This window comes from Carettochelys insculpta, chromosome 12 (assembly GCF_033958435.1).
Source record: "Carettochelys insculpta isolate YL-2023 chromosome 12, ASM3395843v1, whole genome shotgun sequence".
NCBI lineage: Eukaryota > Metazoa > Chordata > Testudines > Carettochelyidae > Carettochelys > Carettochelys insculpta.
The window spans coordinates 46,713,600-46,734,345 of NC_134148.1; the positions used below are offsets into that span (position 1 = coordinate 46,713,600).

General features: G+C 46.6%; 2 protein-coding genes across 5 annotated transcripts in view; one reads left to right on the forward strand and one right to left on the reverse strand.

The window, feature by feature from the left end:
• Positions 1-6,200, forward strand: part of TP53BP1 (tumor protein p53 binding protein 1) — an 81,567-nt gene extending 75,367 nt beyond the window's left edge. For all 3 annotated transcript variants that reach the window (XM_075006955.1, XM_075006956.1, XM_075006957.1), the window contains 3 exons: positions 153-352; positions 5,102-5,247; positions 5,858-6,200. In XM_075006955.1, coding sequence (XP_074863056.1) covers positions 153-352; positions 5,102-5,247; positions 5,858-6,045 — 534 coding nt within the window. In that variant the 3' untranslated portion in view covers positions 6,046-6,200. The remainder of the gene's footprint in view (positions 1-152; positions 353-5,101; positions 5,248-5,857) is intronic.
• Positions 6,201-18,648: 12,448 nt separating this feature from the next.
• The window catches only part of TUBGCP4 (tubulin gamma complex component 4), a 39,909-nt gene continuing 37,811 nt past the window's right edge, over positions 18,649-20,746 (reverse strand). For both annotated transcript variants that reach the window (XM_075006734.1, XM_075006736.1), the window contains 2 exons: positions 20,271-20,410; positions 18,649-19,872 (listed from right to left, as the gene is read on the reverse strand). In XM_075006734.1, the coding sequence (XP_074862835.1) occupies positions 19,860-19,872; positions 20,271-20,410 (153 nt within the window). In that variant the 3' untranslated portion in view covers positions 18,649-19,859. The remainder of the gene's footprint in view (positions 19,873-20,270; positions 20,411-20,746) is intronic.

Consider the following 20,746-nt stretch of genomic DNA (forward strand, 5'->3'; position numbering starts at 1 on the left):
ATGGCCAATATGTTCCTTCAGGGAGCAACTGCATATTTCTGCTCTTGCATTGTGTGTAATTTTTTCCCCTCTAAAGCGTTTGTATAGAAGGCTACTTCCAGCTGCTTAGGTAGTATCAGATTCTGATGAATTGTCTCTTTGCCTCCCCCCAGTGTAATGCGGCATATCAGTGTCTCCTGATTGCAGATCAGCACTGCCGAACCCGGAAGTACTTCCTGTGCCTTGCCAGTGGAATTCCCTGTGTGTCTCATGTCTGGGTCCATGACAGTTGCCATGCTAACCAGCTTCAAAACTACCGGAATTACCTTCTGCCAGCTGGCTACAGCCTTCAAGAGCAAAGACTACTGGAGTGGTAAGCACTGAGTAACCAGGATCTGAGGGCACATAGGCAGGGTTAGAGAGAGTGGGTTGTTCTGTGGATAAATACACTAATGATTGGGAGTTGCTGCAGCACTGTGGTAATGGGAGTCAGTGTGGTGGCACTACCTCCTCCTCCTCTTCCTTTGATTCAGTGACCAACCAATCTCTTTTGACAATCTGCCTTTAGTCCTAGATCCAAGGAAAAGCAAGACTGAAATAAGAGAAGAGCAGCTACAGTTGAGTTGTCTAGTGGGGAAGGTCTGTGTCTATATCAGACACTGTCCTCTCAACATAGTACAGAAGTTTTCTGTGTAATATGATTATGGACTCCATCAAGACATGGGCTTTTGGGAGGCAAACAGGTTAAATACATGCAGCTGGGCAGAGGGAGCTGTGTCCTTCACTCTACTTCCTTGGGCAGGTTGTAGAAGCCCTCTGCTTTCACCAGCCAACCTTTGTCTACTCTACTTTTACATCCTGGGCTTCCATGTTGTGTAGCCAGTGTTTGCTAGATGCTAGGAAGAAAGAAATTCTGACGAAGCTTGGACTCCATCCTTGTGGAAACCAGTAGTATGAGCAAAGATTAGTTAAAATCAAGGACAACTTGAGAGGGTCCTTTGGAAAAACGTGGAGATGACTGAAGCAAGTGATTTCATGAGAGGGTGAAGAAGTGGAAGGGTAGACACAGGCCCAGATAGCTTCCTGATGCTCAGAACTTTAGAATGACTTGTGAATAGGCAAGTACTTAATTTAACAGGCCCCAGATGCATTACACAGCCCCTAAAACTAGCAGAGCTATTATAAAATATGAATTACAATTGTAGTTAGTTAAGGAAAGCAGCAGATGTTAACTATGGACTTGAACATAGCAGTTAATAAAATTATTGTATTCTTTGAGCTTGTCTGTGTGGTGGATGCAGCAGAGTTGCACAATACTGTAGTTCAGCAGATATACTGCCATAGTGTCCTCTTGGGTCTTTGGCTGCATTGATGATAACCAGAAGGCTGATTGCATGCGTGTTCAATTATATGGGCTCAGTGATCACAGCAGATCCCATGAGGTTCCTCAAAGACCACATAAGGACCAAAGGTGCCCAGTTGGGGTTTACTGCCAAGGAGGGTACAAATAACAGTTGTTGAGTATACTGGTACGTTGTACAGATGTACCTGCAGCAATGGACTGACACAGTCAGTGGGAATTCCACTGCCCTCTGGGTCAGGCAAAGATGGTCCTCAAGACACCATGTTATATACCAGGTACAAACAAAGCACACCTCATTGTTGATGGTATCAGGTTACGACCCTGTGGTGCTACTTAGATACCACCCATCATCCTGTACCTTGTGATTTGATTAGATCATCTCTTATCCATCATGCTGTTATTTTAGGCCCTCTCTTGAACCTAGGTCGTTACCTATGAGGAGTAGGAACCAAGGTCTTTTTTTAATGAGCTGGTGTTACCTTGTGATTTCAACTTCTGACTGGCACTGCTTATTATTCTGCACATGGGCCAGTTACCAATCAGTGTTTTGTATTCTGAGCCCTGTCTGTTCCAGGTTCTGTTAGCAGGCACTTGCCTCTTGTCCATAGCTTAGCTTTGCTTTTAATCATATGTTGTCCATTGTCGCTAGGCCTTAGACCTCAAACCAGGCATGTGCTGTATGGGCTTAGTCCTGCATCTTACTAAAAGTACCTATTTTATTAAATATTAACTGTTCTCTTTCCAGATCATAAACATATTAGTTGCACTAACAAATACTTACTGAAATGAGACAACAGAAAAATAGGGAACCAGAGATTGAAAACAGGCAGGAAATATAACTGACATTCTTTGGGGGAAAATGGAGCTCTACATCTGGGGAGGAAATAACCCATCCCCCAATATTCAGTGCGGGAAAGATATCTAGGGTGCAGACATGTGGGCCTGTAATTTTGGCTCCATAAACAGCAGCCTCTCTAATCTGAACAAGGATGTGAGAATCCCTCTACATACAGGTTCAGCTGCAGGCACTTTGCTACCAGAAAGATCTTAAACATTAGAGGACAACATTAGCATACTTTGTTTCAGCAGTGCACTCCAGCCACATCTCCTCCTCATATCTTCTGTCCATACTCATACAGGGGACAGTGGCATTGCTGCTCAGGCACGGCCTGGAACACAGAAGATCTGGGTTTCATAGAATCATAGAATACTAGGACTGGAAGGGACCTTGAGAAGCCATTGAGTCCAGCCCCCTGCCCCAATGGCAGCACCAAGTACTGTCTAAACCATCCCTGATAGACTTCTATCTAACCTGTTCTTAAATATCTCCAGCGATGGAGATTCCACAACCTCCCTTGGCAATTTATTCCACTGTTTGACCACCCTGACAGTTAGGCACTTTTTCCTAATGTCCAACCTAAACCTCCCTTGCTGCAGTTTAAGCCCACTGCCTCTTGTTCTATCCTCAGAGGCCAAGAAAAACAAGTTTTCTCCCTCCTCCTTATGACACCCTTTTAGATACCTGAAAACCGCTGTCATGTCTCCCCTCAATCTTCTCTTTTCCAAACTAAACAAGCCCAGTTCTTTCAGCCTTTCTTCATAGGTCACATTCTCTAGACCTTTAATCATTCTTGTCACTCTTTTCTGGACCCTCTCTAATTTCTCCACATCTTTCTTTAACTGTGGTGCCCAGAACTGGACACAGTACTCCAGCTGAGGCCTAACCAGCACAAAGTAGAGTGGAAGAATGACTTCTCGTGTCTTGTTCACAACACGCCTGTTAATGCATCCCAAAATCATGTTTGCTTTTTTTGCAACAGCATGTTGACTCACATTTAGCTTGTGGTCCACTATAACCCCCAGATCCCTTTCTGCTGTAGTCATTCCTAGACAGTCTCTCCATTCTGTGTGTGTGAAACTGATCGTTCTTTCCTAAGTGGAGCACTTTGCATTTGTCCTTATTAAACTTCACCCTGTTTACCTCAGACCATTTCTCCAATTTCTCCAGATCATTTTGAATTATGACCCTATCCTCCAAAGCAGTTGCAACCCCTCCCAGCTTGGTATCATCTGCAAACTTAATAAGCGTACTTTCTGTGCCAATATCTAAATCATTGAGGAAGACATTGAACAGAACTGGTCCTAACACAGACCCCTGCAGAACCCCACTTGTTACACTTTTCCAGCAGGATTGGGAACCATTAAGAACTACTCTCTGGGTACGGTTATCCAGCCAGTTATGCACCCACCTTACAGTAGCCTTGTCTAAATTGTATTTGCCTAGTTTTTTTATAAGAATATCATGCGAGACCATATCAAATTCTTTACTAAACTCTAGGTATACCACATCTACTGCTTCTCCCCTATCCACAAGGCTCGTTATCCTATCAAAGAAACCTATCAGATTAGTTTGACATGATTTGTTCTTTACAAACCCATGCTGGCTGTTCCCTATCACCTTACCACCTTCCAAGTGCTTGCAGATGATTTCTTTAATTACCTGCTCCATTATCTTTCCTGGTACTGAAGTTAAGCTGACTGGCCTGTAGTTTCCTGGGTTATTCTTATTCCCCTTTATATATATGGGCACTATATTTGCCCTTTTCCAGTCTTCTGTCTTCCAGTTTTCCAATCTTCCATCTCTCCTGTCTCCCATGATTTTCCAAAGATGATAGATAAAGGCTCAGATACCTCCTCTATCAGCTCCTTGAGTATTCTAGGATGCATTTCATCAGGCCCTGGTGACTTGCAGACATCTAATTTTCCTAAGTGATTTTTAACTTGTTCTTTTCTGATTTCAACTTCTAACCCTACCCCTTTCCCACTAGCACTCACTATGTTGGGCATTCCTTCATCAGACTTCTCAGTGAAGACCTAAACAAAGTCATTGAGTATCTCTGCCATTTCCAAGTTCCCTGTTACTGTTTCTCCGTCCTCACTGAGCAATGGACCTACCCTGTTCCTGGTCTTCCTCTTGTTTCTAATATATTTATAAAAAGCCTTCTTGTTTCCCTTTATGCCTGTAGCTAGTTTGAGCTCATTGTGTGCCTTAGCCTTTCTAATCTTGCTCCTGCATTCTTGTGTTGTTTGCCTATATTCATCCTTTGTAATTTTTCCTTGTTTCCATTTTTTATACAATTCCTTTTTTATTTTGAGATCATGCAAGATCTTCTGGTTAAGCCAAGGTGGTCTTTTGCCATATTTTCTATCTTTCCTACGCAGCGGGATAGCTTGCTTTTGGGCCCTTAATAATGTCCCTTTGAAAAACTGCCAGCTCTCCTCAGCTGTTTTTCCCCTCAGTTTTGCTTCCCATGGGACCTTACCTACGCGCTCTCTGAGTTTACCAAAATCTGCCTTCCTGAAATCCATTATCTCTATTTTGCTGTTTTCCCTTCTACCCTTCCTTAGAATTGTGAACTCTGTGATTTCATGATCACTTTCACCCAAGCTGCCTTCCACTTTCAAGTTCTCTACCAATTCCTCCCTATTTGTTAAAATCAGCTCTGCCATTGATTCATTATGTGACTGAGCAAATCATTCTGTTTCCCTCTCTGTAAAAAAGGGTTCATACTTCTTTACCTTAAAGGGCTGTTGGAGGATAAAGTTATTGATGTTTAAGGGGCATTCCAATGCAGGGGAGGGGAAGGACCATAAAACCAACCAGACAGGCTACCAGAGTAAGTGGCCCTAGAATTAAGTTAAATGGTTTGAGTCGGTATGGACCTGCCACCTTCACCCACCTTTTGTTTTCTTTTGCAGGCACCCCCGAGAGAACCCATTCTGTAACATGAAGGTTCTTCTGGTATCAGACCAACAGCAGAGCTTCCTGGAGCTGTGGTCAGAAATCCTCATGACAGGGGGAGCAGCATCAGTTAAACAACATGACTCAAATACCCAGAACAAAGGTATCCATCAGCCAGAGAGCCTCGTGTGTGAATCTTACATGCAGCAGTTGGACTTCAGTGTCTGTGGAGTTATGTGGAGTTAATGATTTAGAATTGACTTCCTAAGGGGCTCAGGCTGCGGTAGTGAGAGCAAGGCTGGGGTAGCTGACCGCTTTCTGTGTGGAAGAAATAGGGACATCTACCCTTTCCCACTGACACTATTTTGCGAGTGATATTTTGCATGCTGCAGTAAGTAGTCCAGGTGGTGGTCCAATCTGCTCTTAGAAAGGGAAAACTGGATCAGCAGTTGCTTTCTTTCTGAGTCTGCTGTCAGGTAGTGAATCACCTCTCCAGGTAATCTGGGAGCTATGGAACTCATGTAGGATGTGGGCTGAAGCAGCTGCTGCTTCATCTGCGAAAGGGCAGCCTTGTTTTTTGATCCTGAAGCTCCATCTGAGCTCAAGTTTGATGTGGACTGTTGTTAACTTTACAAGATACAGAATTTCCTGACTAGGGTTGAGAAGAGATGAAAACGTTTCTGGGACCAGTGAGGTTGTCCATCTCTGGTGACTAGGAAAGGAGGGTTTCTTTTTCTTTTTTGTCCTAACAGCCCATGTCATCTTCTCTGCAGATATTGCTTTGGGTGTGTTTGACGTGGTGGTGACTGACTTGTCCTGCCCAGCTGCTGTCCTGAAGTGTGCAGAAGCATTACGGCTCCCTGTTGTGTCACAGGAGTGGGTTATTCAGAGCCTCATTGCTGGAGAGAGAATTGGCTACAACCAGCACCCAAAATATAAACATGACTATGGCCCCTGCTAATGCCACCCTGTGTCCTGCTCCTCCTTGCTGTTGTGAACACTATTTTAATCAGGTTTTAGATGTCTCTGTGTTACTGGCCACGTGCATGGATCACTGTATATAGTTTTATTTGCTGGACTTTTATGATGAAATAAACATTGAATCTCTTGTGGTAACACACTTTTTTTCCCCTCATATGAGCCAGTGACTTAGGTTCCGTTTAGGGGAGGATGGTGGATTCCAGCTGAATTTACCATTATTAACTACCTTGTGTAGGAGGCTGAAAGGGAGGCAAGGCAGGGGTTAAACAAGGCTTGTTGGCCCAATCAGCCCCACCCCGGTTCCCCTGCTGCCAGGGTCAGGCCTGGAGGGGTATAAAGGGAGAGAAGCCACCTCAGTGTGAGGCTGACCAGCGAAGAGGCAGGCATTGGCTCCGAGGCAGGAGGCCCCAGGCCAGAGCTGCCACATGGTTAGTGGCCGGAGGGTGCAGCCCAGGACCCTCCCCCAGGTAATGAGGGGAGCGGGAGCCCCTCCCCAGAGAACCTCTCTCCTGCCAGAAGGAGGAATTAGATTCTTGGGGCCATGCCCCAAACTCAACCCAACAGGCCCTGGCCAGGGGCCTAGACGCAAACCGTTCACATGTGGTGAAGAATGTGGGCTTAGTCCAGCCCTGCGGAAGGGCCGTCCTACTGTGCCAGCCATATACCCAGCAAGTGTGAACCACTGAAGCAATGGAGCCCCTGCTGAAGTGGATGGTGGAGCAACAGGCCAGCCAGCAGCAGCAGCAGCTGCTCCAACAGATGGCTCAGCCGCAGCAACTAATTGGGGAATTAGCAACCCACCAGCAACAGCTGATGCAGCAGGTAACTTCCCTGATACAACCCCGAACCCTGGTTGGGCCGCTGGCGCCGGCACCAGCACCAATCAAACTCGCAAACATGGGCCTGGAAGACGACCCAGAGGCATTCTTGGAGACCTTCGAGCGGGTGTCCACCATAGCCCAGTGGGCCTGAGGGCAGTGGGTGGCCATCGTGGCACCCTACTTGACGGAGGTTGCTCAGATGGCCTATCAGGCACTGGATGCAGTAGCTGCCCAGGACTATGCCCAGGTCAAGGCAGCAATCCTGGATGCTCTGGATATCTTGGAAGAGAACTTTCTGCCAGCGCTTCCATGGGGAAGTGTGGGCCCCGGAAGCCTGACCCCCGCCTTATTGCCCAGAAGCTGCAGGATGCCTGCTGGAGGTGGTTGAAGCCTGAAACAAAGTCTGGGGTGCAGGTAGCCGAGCTGGTCCTGCTGGAGCAGTTCACCCAGATTCTGCCCTCTGGGGGAAGGGAGTGGGTGAGGAAGAACTGTCCGGAGGATATGACGGCAGCCATCCAGTTGATGGAGAATTATCTAGGGCCAAGTCCCCAGGGGCTAACTCCTTCTGTAGCCCCCCAGTCAGTTGGCGGCACCCTGGCACGAGGGGCAGAGGGGGGGCCCCGGTGTCTGCCGCTCCTTCCTGAGCCCCGAAAGACTCGGAGTTACCGGGCTAACCTTGGGCTTCAACCCCTGGGTCCTGAGCCAACCCATCAGCTCCCCCCTAGGGAACCCAGCCGCCTCTCGGACAAGGCAACAGTGACCCCACTCATGCCCCAGCTGAGAGATCCGGTTCCACATCCATCCCTGCTGCGGGCCCCACAGGGATACTGTCAAAGACCACCCTGGCACAGACCTGCTTCACATGCAGGGGCAGTGGGTATACATGGAGTGCAACTTTGGGAAGTGCTGGACCTCCCCCCGCCGCCCCCGCCCTGCCCTGCCCTGCCCAAACACGGCACAGCCCCAAGGCCCTGCCAAACTGACTGTCCCTGTTTCTCAATGGGACAGAGGCAAGTGGGCTGATCGACTAAGGGTGTGTGCCCCCACCCTCATTCAGCAAGCACTTGTGCCTGATCTGATGTAGGACCCCCCGCACCCCACCCCAGCACCATCAGGCTGCAGTGTGTCCGTGGGGATGTGAAGGCCGATCCCTGCACCCAGGTGACCCTACAGGTGGGAAGGCACAAAGAACCAGTGATGGTTGGCCTGGCCCCAGCACTTGCCTATCTGGTAATATTGGGTAGAGACTGGGGACGTTTTCATGCATTATTAGCAGGACTTCGGAAGCCTTCAGGTAGGGCACAGCAACCCCGGCCACTGAACAAGAGAGAGGCCAGGGGGCTGCAAATCTGGCTGGAGTAGGGGAGGTGGCAGACCCAGGGAAGGGACTTCCCAGGGGCCAGCCCCCAGCCCAGGTGGATGCAAGCCCCATCAGCTGGGGACGGAGCCACCCCCCCACTGTCTGAATCTGCAGTCCTCACATGGCCCTTGGACTTTGTGGGGGAGCAGCGGGTGGATGAGATGCAGAGCAGCGCATACAATCAGGTAGCAGTAGTGAATGGGGAGACCACCGGAGCCCATCCAGTGGGACATTTCCCCCATTTTGAAATCCAGGGAGACCATCTGTACTGCATGGAGAAGGACCCACAGACCTGAGAGGTGCACCATCAGCTCCTGGTCCCCCAGCCATATCAGAGAGATGTCATGTGGCTTCCCCATGCCACCCCCATGGCAGGACACCTGAGGAAAGACAAGACCCTGGCCTGGATCCTGGCCCGTTTCTGTTGGCCTGGCATCCACGGAGAGGTTGCAGACTTCTGTGCCACCTGCCCAGAGTGCCAACTCACAGCCCCTTGGTCCATGGAGAAGGCCTCATTAGTTCCCCTCCCACTTGTGAGTATACCCTTTGAGTGGATTGGTATCGATATAGTCAACCCCTCCCCCCGCCCCCCTGGCCGAGAAGAGTGCCGCTGGATACCGGTTCAGCCTCGTTGTTGTTATGCAACTCAGTACTCAGAAACCATGCCGCTATGCTCCATGAGTGCCAAGAGGGGGGCAACTGAGCTTAAGAACATCTTTGCCCTGGTCGGGGTCCCACAAGAGAGCCTAACGGATCAAGGGACAAACTTTATGTCCCAAATGATGCAACAACTTTGCTGGCTGCTCAAGATCAAGACCCTCAGAACATGTCTACCACCCCCAAACCAACGGACTAGCAGAACGCTTCAATTGGACGTTGAAGGCCATGCTCTGCAAGTTTGTACTGATGGATGCATGTCACTGGGACCAGCTCCTCCCTGCCCTCATGTTTGCAGTTCGGGGGGCGTGCCTCAGGCTGCCACAGGGTTTTCACCCTTTGAACTCCGCAGCCGCATGGGATTCTGGACCTAGTAAGAGATGTGGGAGGAACAGCCCTCCCACAGCAGTAACGTGGTGCAATATGTGCTCAACCTACGTCAGAGGCTTGAAGTTCACGGAACATTTGCCCAAGAGACCCTCCTCCAAGCACAGCAAGCCCAGGAGACAACTTAGAACAAACAGGCCAGACTCCAGGAGTTTCAGCCAGGGGATCAAGTGCTACTGCTATAGCCAAGTACCAACTCTGAGCTCCCCACCCACTGGCAGGGCCCTCATGAGATCGTCTGGTGAGTGGGCACAGTGAACTATGAGGTAGACCAGCCGGATAAGCATAAGGGGTGGCAGATCTACCAAGTAAATCTCTTAAAGCCCTGGAAGGCCCAGAAAGGGCTACTACTCACCCCCAGACCCGCAACTGAGGCCCCAGGCAGCAGAGGTGACAAACCCTGGGAAGATACAGATTGGGCCCAACCTTACCCCAGAGCAGCGACTTCAGGCCCAGAAGTTAGTGGCTGACTTTTCCTTGGTCTTTTCAATGAAACCCTGTTGAACTCACCTGGCTGTCCACCTGGGGGGGTAAATGTCCGGGAAATGCCTCGACCCCTTCCCCAGAAGTTGAGGGCGGTGGTCAAGCAAGAATGGTAGGTGATGCTAGCACTAAGGATAATAGAGGAATCTTTCAGCAAATGGAAAAGCCCCATAGTCCTAGTCCCCAAACTGGATGGGAGCACACAGTTTTGCATTAACTTCTGGCAGTTGAATGCCATATCCACATTCAATGCCCAGGGTAGATAAGTTGGGGGGGCAGTGATGTATTCAGTTTCCCCAAGCCGAATGAGCAACTCAACAAAGGGCTATTGACAAATCCCCCTCCCGCTTCAGTCCAAGAAGACAACTGCTTTTTCCACGCCCTTTGAACTCTTCCAGTTCCGAACCACGCTCTTCGGGCTGCACGGTGCTCTGGCTACATTCCACTGCCTAATGGCCAATCGTCTACATCCCCATAGCCCATACATTGCACCATATTGGTAGGATTAGTGATCTACAGCTGCACTTGGCAAACCCACCTCCAACATATGTCTGCCATATTGCAGTCCCTATGGGAAGCGGGCCTGATGGCAAATCCAGCAAAGTGCTACCTCACAAGGGTTTGGGACCACCTACTTAGGGTATACCTTATGGAAGGGCATGGTATGCCCCCTAGTGGGGAAGGTCCAAGCCCTCCAGCAGTATGCCCCTCCAGCCTCGAAGAGACAGGTGCGCCAGTTCCTGGGGATAGCATGGTATTACCATGGCTTCAACCCAGGCTTCCCCTCCCTTGTCACCGACCCCCCCAGGGCTGGCTACATTGGAGGGGGGGGGCGGGAGACTAGTGAGCTGTGTTGGGGATGAAAGCAGACAACAAAATTAGAACAGGCAGAAGTGTTTGAATAGTTATCCTTTAAGTCAGGGTGGTACGCAATTAAAAAAAAATTCATTAATCACACTATTGCACAATAGTAGACTACCATTTTAAATATTTGGGGCATTTTTCTGTATTTTTAATTAAAGGCTCCAGGTTGGGATTGCAGGGCTCCAGCCCTCCTGTCCCCTCAACCTGTGGGCTCCCCTCACCTGCCTGCCATCTGTGCCTCCCATCAGGCTTTGGAGCATGGTTTCCCAAACTGGGGGAGGGACAAGAAGAAATTCCAGGGGGCAGTGTGAGGCAACCCAGCCTCCCCCTCCCCCCGCCACCTGAAGAAAGAGCTGGCCTTTGCTTCCAGCTCTCAGCCCCTGCCAATTTATGTGGGTGACCCAGCACAGCTGCTTTTAAAAAAGCAGGCAGCCAGCAAAGACCCACATGGAGCTAGCAGCCGCCAACACAGATGAGAGTGCAGGTGGGTGGGGAGGAATAGGCGGCAGGGTTAGATTGGGGGAGGGGGCACTGAGGGATGGGGTAAGAACCCAGGGCTGGTGCCTGGCTTTGTTTGGGGGGGGGGGGGGGGGGGGCACACCCAGCCAGCTTGTGGGACTCAATGGTGCGTGGGCTGCTGGCTGGCCCCAGCAGCATGGGGCTCAGCTAGCTGGTCATGGCAGTGTGGGGCTTGGGCTGGCAGGCAGGTGGTTGGCCCCAGAAGTATGGGGTTTGGGCAGCTTAGGCTGGTGTGTGGGCAGCTGGCCCTGGCAGTGTGGGGCTTCAGTGGGCAGCTCAGGCTGCTGGCCCCAGCAACAATGGGTACAGGTGGCTTGGGCTGGTGGGAGGGCAGCTGGCCCTGGCAGCAAAGAGCTTGAGCAGGCCTCTTGGCCCTGGCAACACAGGGCTCAGGTGACCAGCTGCAGCTCTTGTAGCCTAGGTCTCAGGAGGCAGGCAGCTGGCACAGGCAGCTCTGACAGCTGGCCAGCTGGGGCTGCACCAGGCACCTGCAAAGGGTCAAGAAAACTGTGCTTATTTTTAATTTAATAGCATTTTTGTTCAAGTTGGGATTGAATTTTTTTTGTTAAAAGAGGATGTTGGCTGATGGCAAAGAAGAGTTGGGGGTGTGTGCAAGTGTTTCTCAAAAAGCAAAGCTGGGGGATGTGATGCTGAAAAGTTTGGGTACCACTGCTTTAGAACTAAGCAGGTCACATTAACTTTGTTTTCAGTGTACTTGATAGCTGCAGTGTTAGGATTCCAGGCATGAAGCAATTTTAAAAAAAAAAAAGTTTAGGTTAGAAGAACACACAGGTCATTGAGTCCAACCCTCCACAACTGAATCATCCCAGCTAGCGTTTTCTCCAAGCAGGATGTAACCTCTAGAGCTGGAGAGTCTACCACCTCCTTAGATAACCCATTCCAGTGCTTCACCACCTTCCTCCTGAAACAGATTTTTCCCCCCCTAATATTCAACTTAGGCAGCCCACATCACAACTGGAAAGCACTGCTCCTTGTTCCGTCACCACTGAGAAACTCCTCTTTCCCTCCTTTAGGAAGTTGACAGCCGCTAACAAATTTCTCCCTTTATTCTTCTGTAGACTAAGCCCAAATCTGTTAGACAGTGTCCAGCATAGGGCAACAAAAATTACTAGTGGGTAGAGCACCTGACTAAGGAGGAGAGGCTAATGTGTCCACCTTCTTTATCAGCAACGAAGGGTCCTGTGGCACCTTACAGACTAACAGAAAAGTTTTGAGCATGAGCTTTTGTGAGCACAGACTCACTTCATCAGATGTTTCATCTGATAGGCATCTGATGAAGTGAGTCTGTGCTCACGAAAGCTCATGCTCAAAGCTTTTCTGTTAGTCTATAAGGTGCCACAGGACCCTTCATTACCCTTACAGATCCAGACAAACACAGCTACCCCTCCGATACTTCACACATTCTTTATGTAAGGGTGGCCCAGAATTGGACATGATACTCCAGCTGAGACCTCACCCAGTCCATAAAGTGGAATAATTACTCCCCAAGAGCTGTCAATGCTGCTATTAATATACCCCAGCTTCTCATCCAGTGTAATCCCCAGATTCTTCTGTCCAAAGTGCAGGACTTCTTGCTTGTCCTTGCTGAACTTCATCAGATTTCTGTCAGCCCATCTGCCAATGGGTCACACTGGTCCCTACCCTTTGCTGTCTACCTCTCCCCTGAGTTTAGGGTCATCCATGACCTTTCTGAGGGTGCAAGCCATTCAGGTCACCAATAAAGATGCTGAACAAAACCAGACCCAGAATAGATTCTGGGGGTAGTCTGCTTTCTTCTATAGGAACAAGTAAGCAGCTGGCCCTTGTCACACAATCAAGCAGTTACCACAGTGATACTCAGGCCTTAGCCAGCTGCACTCAGATACAAAAACATCACAGTTCATAGCAGGGGGGGTACAAAAGAGGCTGAGTAAATTGGTGTGCCTTAGGTTATAGCTGTACCTTATCACAGGTCCTGCAACAATCAGCTGAGACTGATGAACGGAAAGTGTTCAGAGAGGTGTGCGAGAGCCTGCCCTGCCCTCTACCCACCCACCTCCTCTAATAGTTTGAGGACCAACCCATTTTAAAAACCAGAATCTCCACTAAAGTGTCTTTTGCTCAACTCCTGTGGACAGGACCCTCAAAGCATGAAAGAGTGCTTTTAGTTATGAGGTATAATGTGCCCCTTTTCTATTAAATGAACATGACATTTTCTTTTGGCCTCCCAGGCTCCTTTAGTTGCAGGTTTAAGAGCACAAGAGCTCTCTTTGTTGAAGGCTATCTTCTATTTCCATAGCAAAACAACCAGAGAATGAGAAGTACAAAAGATAATTTATCACTTTGCTTCAGTAGAAATGTTATAGTAATTAGCTAAGACCTTCCTCTTCTCACATCTCACAACTAAGGACAGTCAAGGATTGAATTTTTGCTTCTCATCTGTTGTCAGGATGGACAAAGATTATAATAAACTTATCTTTTTCCTTCTGTTGCAATGGCAGAAAATAGTCTGATGTAACCTAACACCATAGAAAATAGAAAAAACATCCTGCCTAGTTCCCGGTCTAAGCAGGTTTATCCGATGATAAAGGCAAAACAATGAGGTGTGCCAAAAAGAGAATTATGGGTTTGAAAGGTGGTTACAGTAGTTTTCTGAGTTGCAGTGGGGAGAGGGGATAGTCAGAGAGGGAAGAGAAGGGGCTTCATTTGTGACTTTTGCACAAAAACTAGGAGTCTGCAAATAACATTAACCTGATAGCTTTCTCTCATTAACCAAGTAGGGAAATACAACTGAGAGGGAGCTACTATAAAGGTATATACATAATTGGTTGGATAACAGTTCCCAGAGAGTAGTTATCAATGGGTCAGTCACATTGGAAGGGCACAACAAGCGCAGTTTTGAAAGCATTGGTGCCAGATCCAGTTCTGTTTAGTATTTTCAGTGATTTAGCTAATGGCATAGAAAGTACACTTATAAATTTGCAAATGATACCAAGCCAGGAGGGGTTGGCAAGGGTGAACAGGATAAAATTCAATAAAAGGACAAACGCATAGTACTCCACTTAGGAAGAAACAATCAGTTGCGCACACACACAAAATGGAAAGTAACAGAGAGGGAGCCGTGCTAGTTTATACACTATCAAAACAAAAAGCAGTCAAGCAGCTGCTTGACTGCTTTTTGTACAAAATGGGAAGTGACTGCCCTAAGGAGGAGTACTGTGGAAAGCGATCTGGAGAGGCTAGCAGACTACAAGATGAATGTGAGTCAGTGTAACACTGTTGTAAAAAAAGGGCAAACTGTATTCTAGGAGGTATTGTAAGCAACATATGAGAAGTAATTCAACTCTACTCTGTGCTGGTCTTAACTGGAGTATTGTGTGCAATTCTGGGTGTCACATTTGAGGAAAGATGTAGACAAACTGGAGAAAGTCTAGAGAAGCACAACAAAAATTAATGGTCTAAAAACATAGCCTTATGAAGGAGTGAAAAATTTGGTTTATTTAGTCTGGTAAAAAAGTTAGAGGGGAAAGGATAATAGTTTTCAACTACCAAAATGTTGTTACAAGGAGCAGAGAGAAAAGTTACTCTCCTTAACCTCTGATGATAGAAGCAGTAATGGGCTTAAATTGCAGCAAGGGAGATTAAGCTTGGACATTAAGAAAAACTTCCTGTCATGGTGGTTAAACACAGTAATAAATTGCCTAGGGAGATTGTGGAATCTCCATCACTGAAGATTAAGACGTCAAGACAAATAGCTGTCAGGGATGGTCTTGGTGCTTGTTCCTACCATGAGTTCAGGGGACTGGGCTAGAGGAGGTGGCTGTCAAATACAAAACTAGAAGATGCCTGGGGAGGTATTCCCATTAGAGCAAGGAAAGTTAATGCTGCTGTACAAGAGACTGGTGAAACCTCATCAAGACTGATGAATTGCAACTGGCAAGAGAAGGGATAGTAGGGTGATCAGGGAAACAGAGCCTACCCTGAGAAATTAAATGAGCTGGGCTTAATTAGCCTAGCACAGTGAAGGCTAAAAGGAGATAGGACTGCTTTATAAATACAGCAGAGGGACGAATACAATGAAAAGCTAGATTCAGTTAAATCACACTTAGCACAAGAACAAATGGGCATGAACTGGCCTTGAGTAAATTTCAGCTCACAAATTAGGTTTCTAACCAGCAGAGAGGATTGACATCCTAGGGCATTCTTCCTAAATGAGTAGTTGTGGCAAACAATCTTCCTGATCTATAGCTTGATAAATTTATTAATGAGTTTTTATAATGAAGTTTTCTATGTTAGTAGGGGACTGAATTTTGATGTTCCAGGCAGTTTAAATTTGACTTTTGCCAGGATTCTGATTGTTAGAATTAGTTGTGCCTCTTCACATCCACCTGCAGTCAGTTTTTCCTATATTCAGCCTATGTGCCCCACATTTCAACTACAAATAACCTACATCCCTACTCAGTCATCACTTAGCCAAGCTATCTAAAGATTTTTCAAAGTTCTTTTAATGTTTCTTTAATCAGTGTCACCAGCTCTTTCATGCTTTTCGTTGAGCTCTCAGTTTTTTATTGTTTTTGACAAGGTACACAGAACTCAATCTCTCCTATTATTAGTCCATCTTAAGCTTCCACATTCTATCCTGCTGTCCCCTGTGCCTGGAAAACTCCCACTGACTACTCAGAGCTCAGAGTTCCTGTAAGGGTTTTTTTTTTATTTTAAACACTGTTTCAAGCATTTTAGTTATCTAATTAAAAATTGCTCAGTACTCTTGGCTGTGCTACAGGGAGCTCAGTGTTCTTGCATATATTGATTCAACTGTATCAGTGTTTCCCATTTGGTGTTCTGCAGAACGCTGGGGTTCCATAAAGTGAAAGTAGGGGTTCTACAGTCTCCCTGCCCTGCTGTCGCTGCCACCACCACTCCCTGCCTCTGCCACTTGCAACTCCCTACCGCTGTCTTGCTTACATGCGGTCACCATGCCTCTACTGCAGCTCCCTGCTGCCACGCTGCTTCACAGTGACTCCCTGCTCCTGCTGGTGGGGGGAGGGTCAGATGGGTCCTGCACCAGGCTCGTGGGACTCTAGAGTTGGAAGAGCACAGGTAGGTTCACCTGCTGTGTTGGGTGAGGTATTTGGGTGGGTTTGGGGCTGGGAAGGGTTAAACTTGGGGGCGGATGGGCAGGTTTGGGGGCTGAGGCAGGTACAGCCTGTATATGGGGGGTGAGTCTGGATGCTGAGAAGGGTGGAGCCTGGAAAGGGGGTTCTGCAAAATGCTTTTGAGTTTAAAAGGGGTCCATAGCCAAATAAATATGGGAAACACTAAACTGAATAATGTTTTGTGCCAAGAGTGTTTGGGGTACCCAGATCAATCTAAGCACATTTTTAAAGCTTGTGCCATGTAACAGCAAAAATGGCTTCCTTCTATACTGCCATCTATCTTGCTTTTCTATTAGTAGCCAAAGTACTGTCTTAGAGGGAGTCTTGTGTCCCTGTGCAAAAACTTCCTTCAACTTAATCATACCACCACTGTTACTCTTCAGTGGTTTAAAATGAAGTGTTCTTTTCACAGAAAGAAAAATCTTGCTGCAATAGTCTCATATTTGTCTCTCGTAGTCAAACCCCAGTGTACACCTGCAGAAACCATAACCCTGTACAGATGCTGTTAGCTGCCTAACCCGGCACTGAAGCAATGTATACCTACCCTCTAATTCTTGTAATTTCTCCATGCTGGTATTGACTCTTTTCCAGACTTTTTGCATCACACACCTGCAGATTTGTTTGAATCTGCAATCATATCTGCAAAAAAGTTTACTATACAAATGAACCCTATGCATACTACATGATCCTTTTACATTCACTAGCATTCATTCAGTAGAACGTTAAGAACATAAGAATGGCCATACTGGGTCAGACCAAAGGTCCATCAAGCCCAGCATCCCATCTGCCGACGGTGGCCAATGCCAGGTGCCCCAGAGAAGGAGAACAGAAGACAATGATCAAGTGATTTATCTCCTGCCATCCATCTCCTGCCCTTGTTATGAAGGCTAGGGCACCATACTTTATCCCTGGCTAATAGCCATTTATGGACCTAACCTGCAAAAATTTATCAAGCTCTTTTTTAAACCCTAATAGAGTCCTGGCCTTCACAGCCTCCTCAGGCAAGGAGTTCCACAGGTTGACTGTGCGCTGTGTGAAGAAAAATTTCCTTTTATTAGTTTTGAACCTACTACCCATCAATTTCATTTGGTGTCCCCTAGTTCTTGTATTATGGGAAAAGGTAAATAATTTTTCTATATTCACTTTCTCCACACCATTCATGATTTTATATATCTCTATCATATCGCCCCTCAATCGCCTTTTTTCCAAACTGAAAAGTCCCAGTCTCTCTAGCCTCTCCCCATATGGGACCCGTTCCAAGCCCCTAATCATCTTAGTCGCCCTTTTCTGAACCTTTTCTAATGCCAATATATCTTTTTTGAGGTGAGGAGACCACATCTGCACGCAGTACTCGAGATGTGGGCGTACCATAGTTTTATATAGGGGAAGTATGATATCTTTTGTCTTATTATCGATCCCTTTTTTAATAATTCCTAACATCCTATTTCCCTTACTAACTGCCGCTGCACACTGCGTGGATGTCTTCAGAGAACTATCCACTATAACTCCAAGATCCCTTTCCTGATCTGTCGTAGCTAAATTTGACCCCATCATGTAGTACGTGTAATTTGGGTTATTTTTTCCAACATGCATTACCTTACACTTACCCACATTAAATTTCATTTGCCATTTTGCTGCCCAATCACTCAGTTTGCTGAGATCTTTTTGTAGTTCTTCACAATCCCTTTTGCTTTTGACTGTCCTGAACAACTTGGTGTCATCTGCAAACTTTGCCACCTCACTGCTTACCTCATTTTCTAGATCATTGATGAACAAGTTGAACAGGATCGGTCCCAGGACTGAGCCCTGGGGAACACCACTAGTTACCCCCCTCCATTGTGAAAATTTACCATTTATTCCCACCCTTTGTTTTCTGTCTTTTAACCAATTCCCGATCCATGAAAGGACCTTTCCTCCTATCCCATGACCACCTAATTTACATAAAAGCCTTTGGTGTGGGACCGTGTCAAAGGCTTTCTGGAAATCTAGGTATATTATGTCCACTGGGTGCCCCTTGTCCGCATGTTTATTAACCCCTTCAAAGAATTCTAATAGATTAGACAGACACGACTTCCCTCTGCAGAAACCATGCTGACTTTTGCCCAACAATTCGTGCTCTTCTATGTGCCTTGCAATTTTACTCTTTACTAGTGTTTCTACTAATTTGCCTGGTACTGATGTTAAACTTATCGGTCTATAATTGCCAGGATCTCCTCTAGAGCCTTTTTTAAATATTGGTGTTATATTGGCCGTCTTCCAGTCATTTGGTACCAAAGTGGATTTAAAGGATAGGTTACAAACCACTGTTAATAACTCCGCAATTTCACATTTGAGTTCTTTCAGAACCCTTGGGTGAATGCCGTCTGGTCCTGGAGACTTGTTACTATTCAGCTTATCAATTAATTCCAAAACCTCCTCTAATGTCACTTCAATCTGAGTGAGTTCCTCAGATTTGTTGCCTAAAAAGGCTGGCTCAGATTTAGGAACCTCTGTAACATCCTCAGCCGTGAAGACTGAAGCAAAGAAATCATTTAATCGCTCCGCAATGGCACTGTCTTCCTTGATCGCTCCTTTTATATCTTTATCGTCCAAGGGCCCCACTGCTTTTTTAGCAGGCTTCCTGCTTCTAATGTATTTAAAAAACATTTTACTATTGTTTTTTTAATTTTTGGCTAGCTGTTCCTCAAAATCTTTTTTGGCTTTTCTTACTACATTATGACAGTTAATTTGGGAGTGTTTATGTTCCTTTCTATTTTCCTCACTAGGATTTGACTTCCACTTTTTAAAAGCTGCCCTTTTCTCTCACTGCCTTTTTAAAATGGCTGTTTAGCCATGGTGGTTCTTTGTTAGGTCTCTTACTGTGTTTTTTTATTTGGGGTATACATTTAAGTTGGGCCTCTAGTATGGTGTCTTTAAACAGTTTCCATGCAGCTTCCAGGGATTTTAGTTTAATTACTCTACCTTTTAGTTTCTGTTTAACTAGCTTCCTCATTTTAGTGTAATTCCCCTTTTTGAAATTAAATGCCAGAGTGTTTGACCGCTGCGGTGTTCTTCCCAACACAGGAATATTAAAAGTTATTATATTATATTATATATATATTATATATAACGTTCATCTCCCTCTGCTTCCCTTGTGGCAAAAGTTAACAGTTTAGCTGACTATGTAGGAGGAACTTTGTAATCTTATATTTCTTCTTATTCAGAAAATGACAGCAGGCAGAAAGATCACACCCTAGTAGCAACAGGATAGGATACAGAAATGCCACAGCAGGAGTGTGTCCCCACTATGTTCAAAGAGTGGAATGGCTCCTTCCAGTCACCAGGAGCACTGCCTGCATGAGACAGACATTCTCCACATTAGTCTTTTCCAGAAAAGATGGATATTCTGGCAATAGCTGAACATAAACTACTGAGACCAATCTGGCCAGGAAAACGTGAATTCCCTAGAAACTGCACCAACTGCCATGTACACTCACTGCAGAACCAGTTGTCCTTGCTACATCTTGCAGCACTCTAGTTCTCAGCCAGAAAAATCAGGTCTCGATGCTCAAACCCCAAAACTGCAAGAGAGCAGGAAAAAGACAAATTAATTACACCCCCTAAGAAATTCCCTCTGTGCAAGTGGGTAGATGGCTCTAATGATCATTGAGCACCACATGGTGCTTGCACTGATCCCAAAGTAAATACAAAACAGTGAGGAAGAAGTTGCTAGGGGGATTGGTGCTAATCCAGGGCCAGTGGGTTTGGATTGGCACCAATCACTTGGTAGCACTTTACTTCATCTGTGCCTTTTGATATAAGTGACTTTGAAGCCCGGTGGGAAGTTGAAGTCCTTCCAAGACAGAACCTCTTAATAAAAATCGCTGAGAATTACTTTGCTTCAATAAGCTTGGAATACAGTGTTGCTGCTACTACCAAACCTGATGCCCCTGCAGGCTTCTGTGCTGCATACTCCTACCTGCCTAACGTCCCCCCAGCCTGGGTGTAGTATTTGTTGTAGTCCAGGCGGAGCAGCAGCTGAGCCAAATCAGAGTTTATCTGGTGATTACGAACTGTGGAAAGAATCTTGAAGAGGAGCGAGGACTGACGGCTGAAGCCCTGCAAATTACAGAAAGCAGAATTAAAGGCTGCAGAGGCTAGCATAGCTTTCTGTCCCCCATCCCTGCCAAAACAAAGACAGTGATTTTTTCCTTCAATACGCAAGTGGCCCTTGACAGTCTAGTGATACTGCGTCATCTCCACTTTAAAAGTATACTAACTATTACTCCTGTGATTCTTGGTGCAACAGGGTGAAAATACATACCCTCTGCTTTTCCCAACTCCACCCTCTTTCTGCACAAATTTAAATTCCATTGCAAGCTTTTACTTGCTCACTCAACACAGGCAAGGCAAGATTGCTGGATGCAGCTCTGCACTTAAGTTCTTTCCACACAG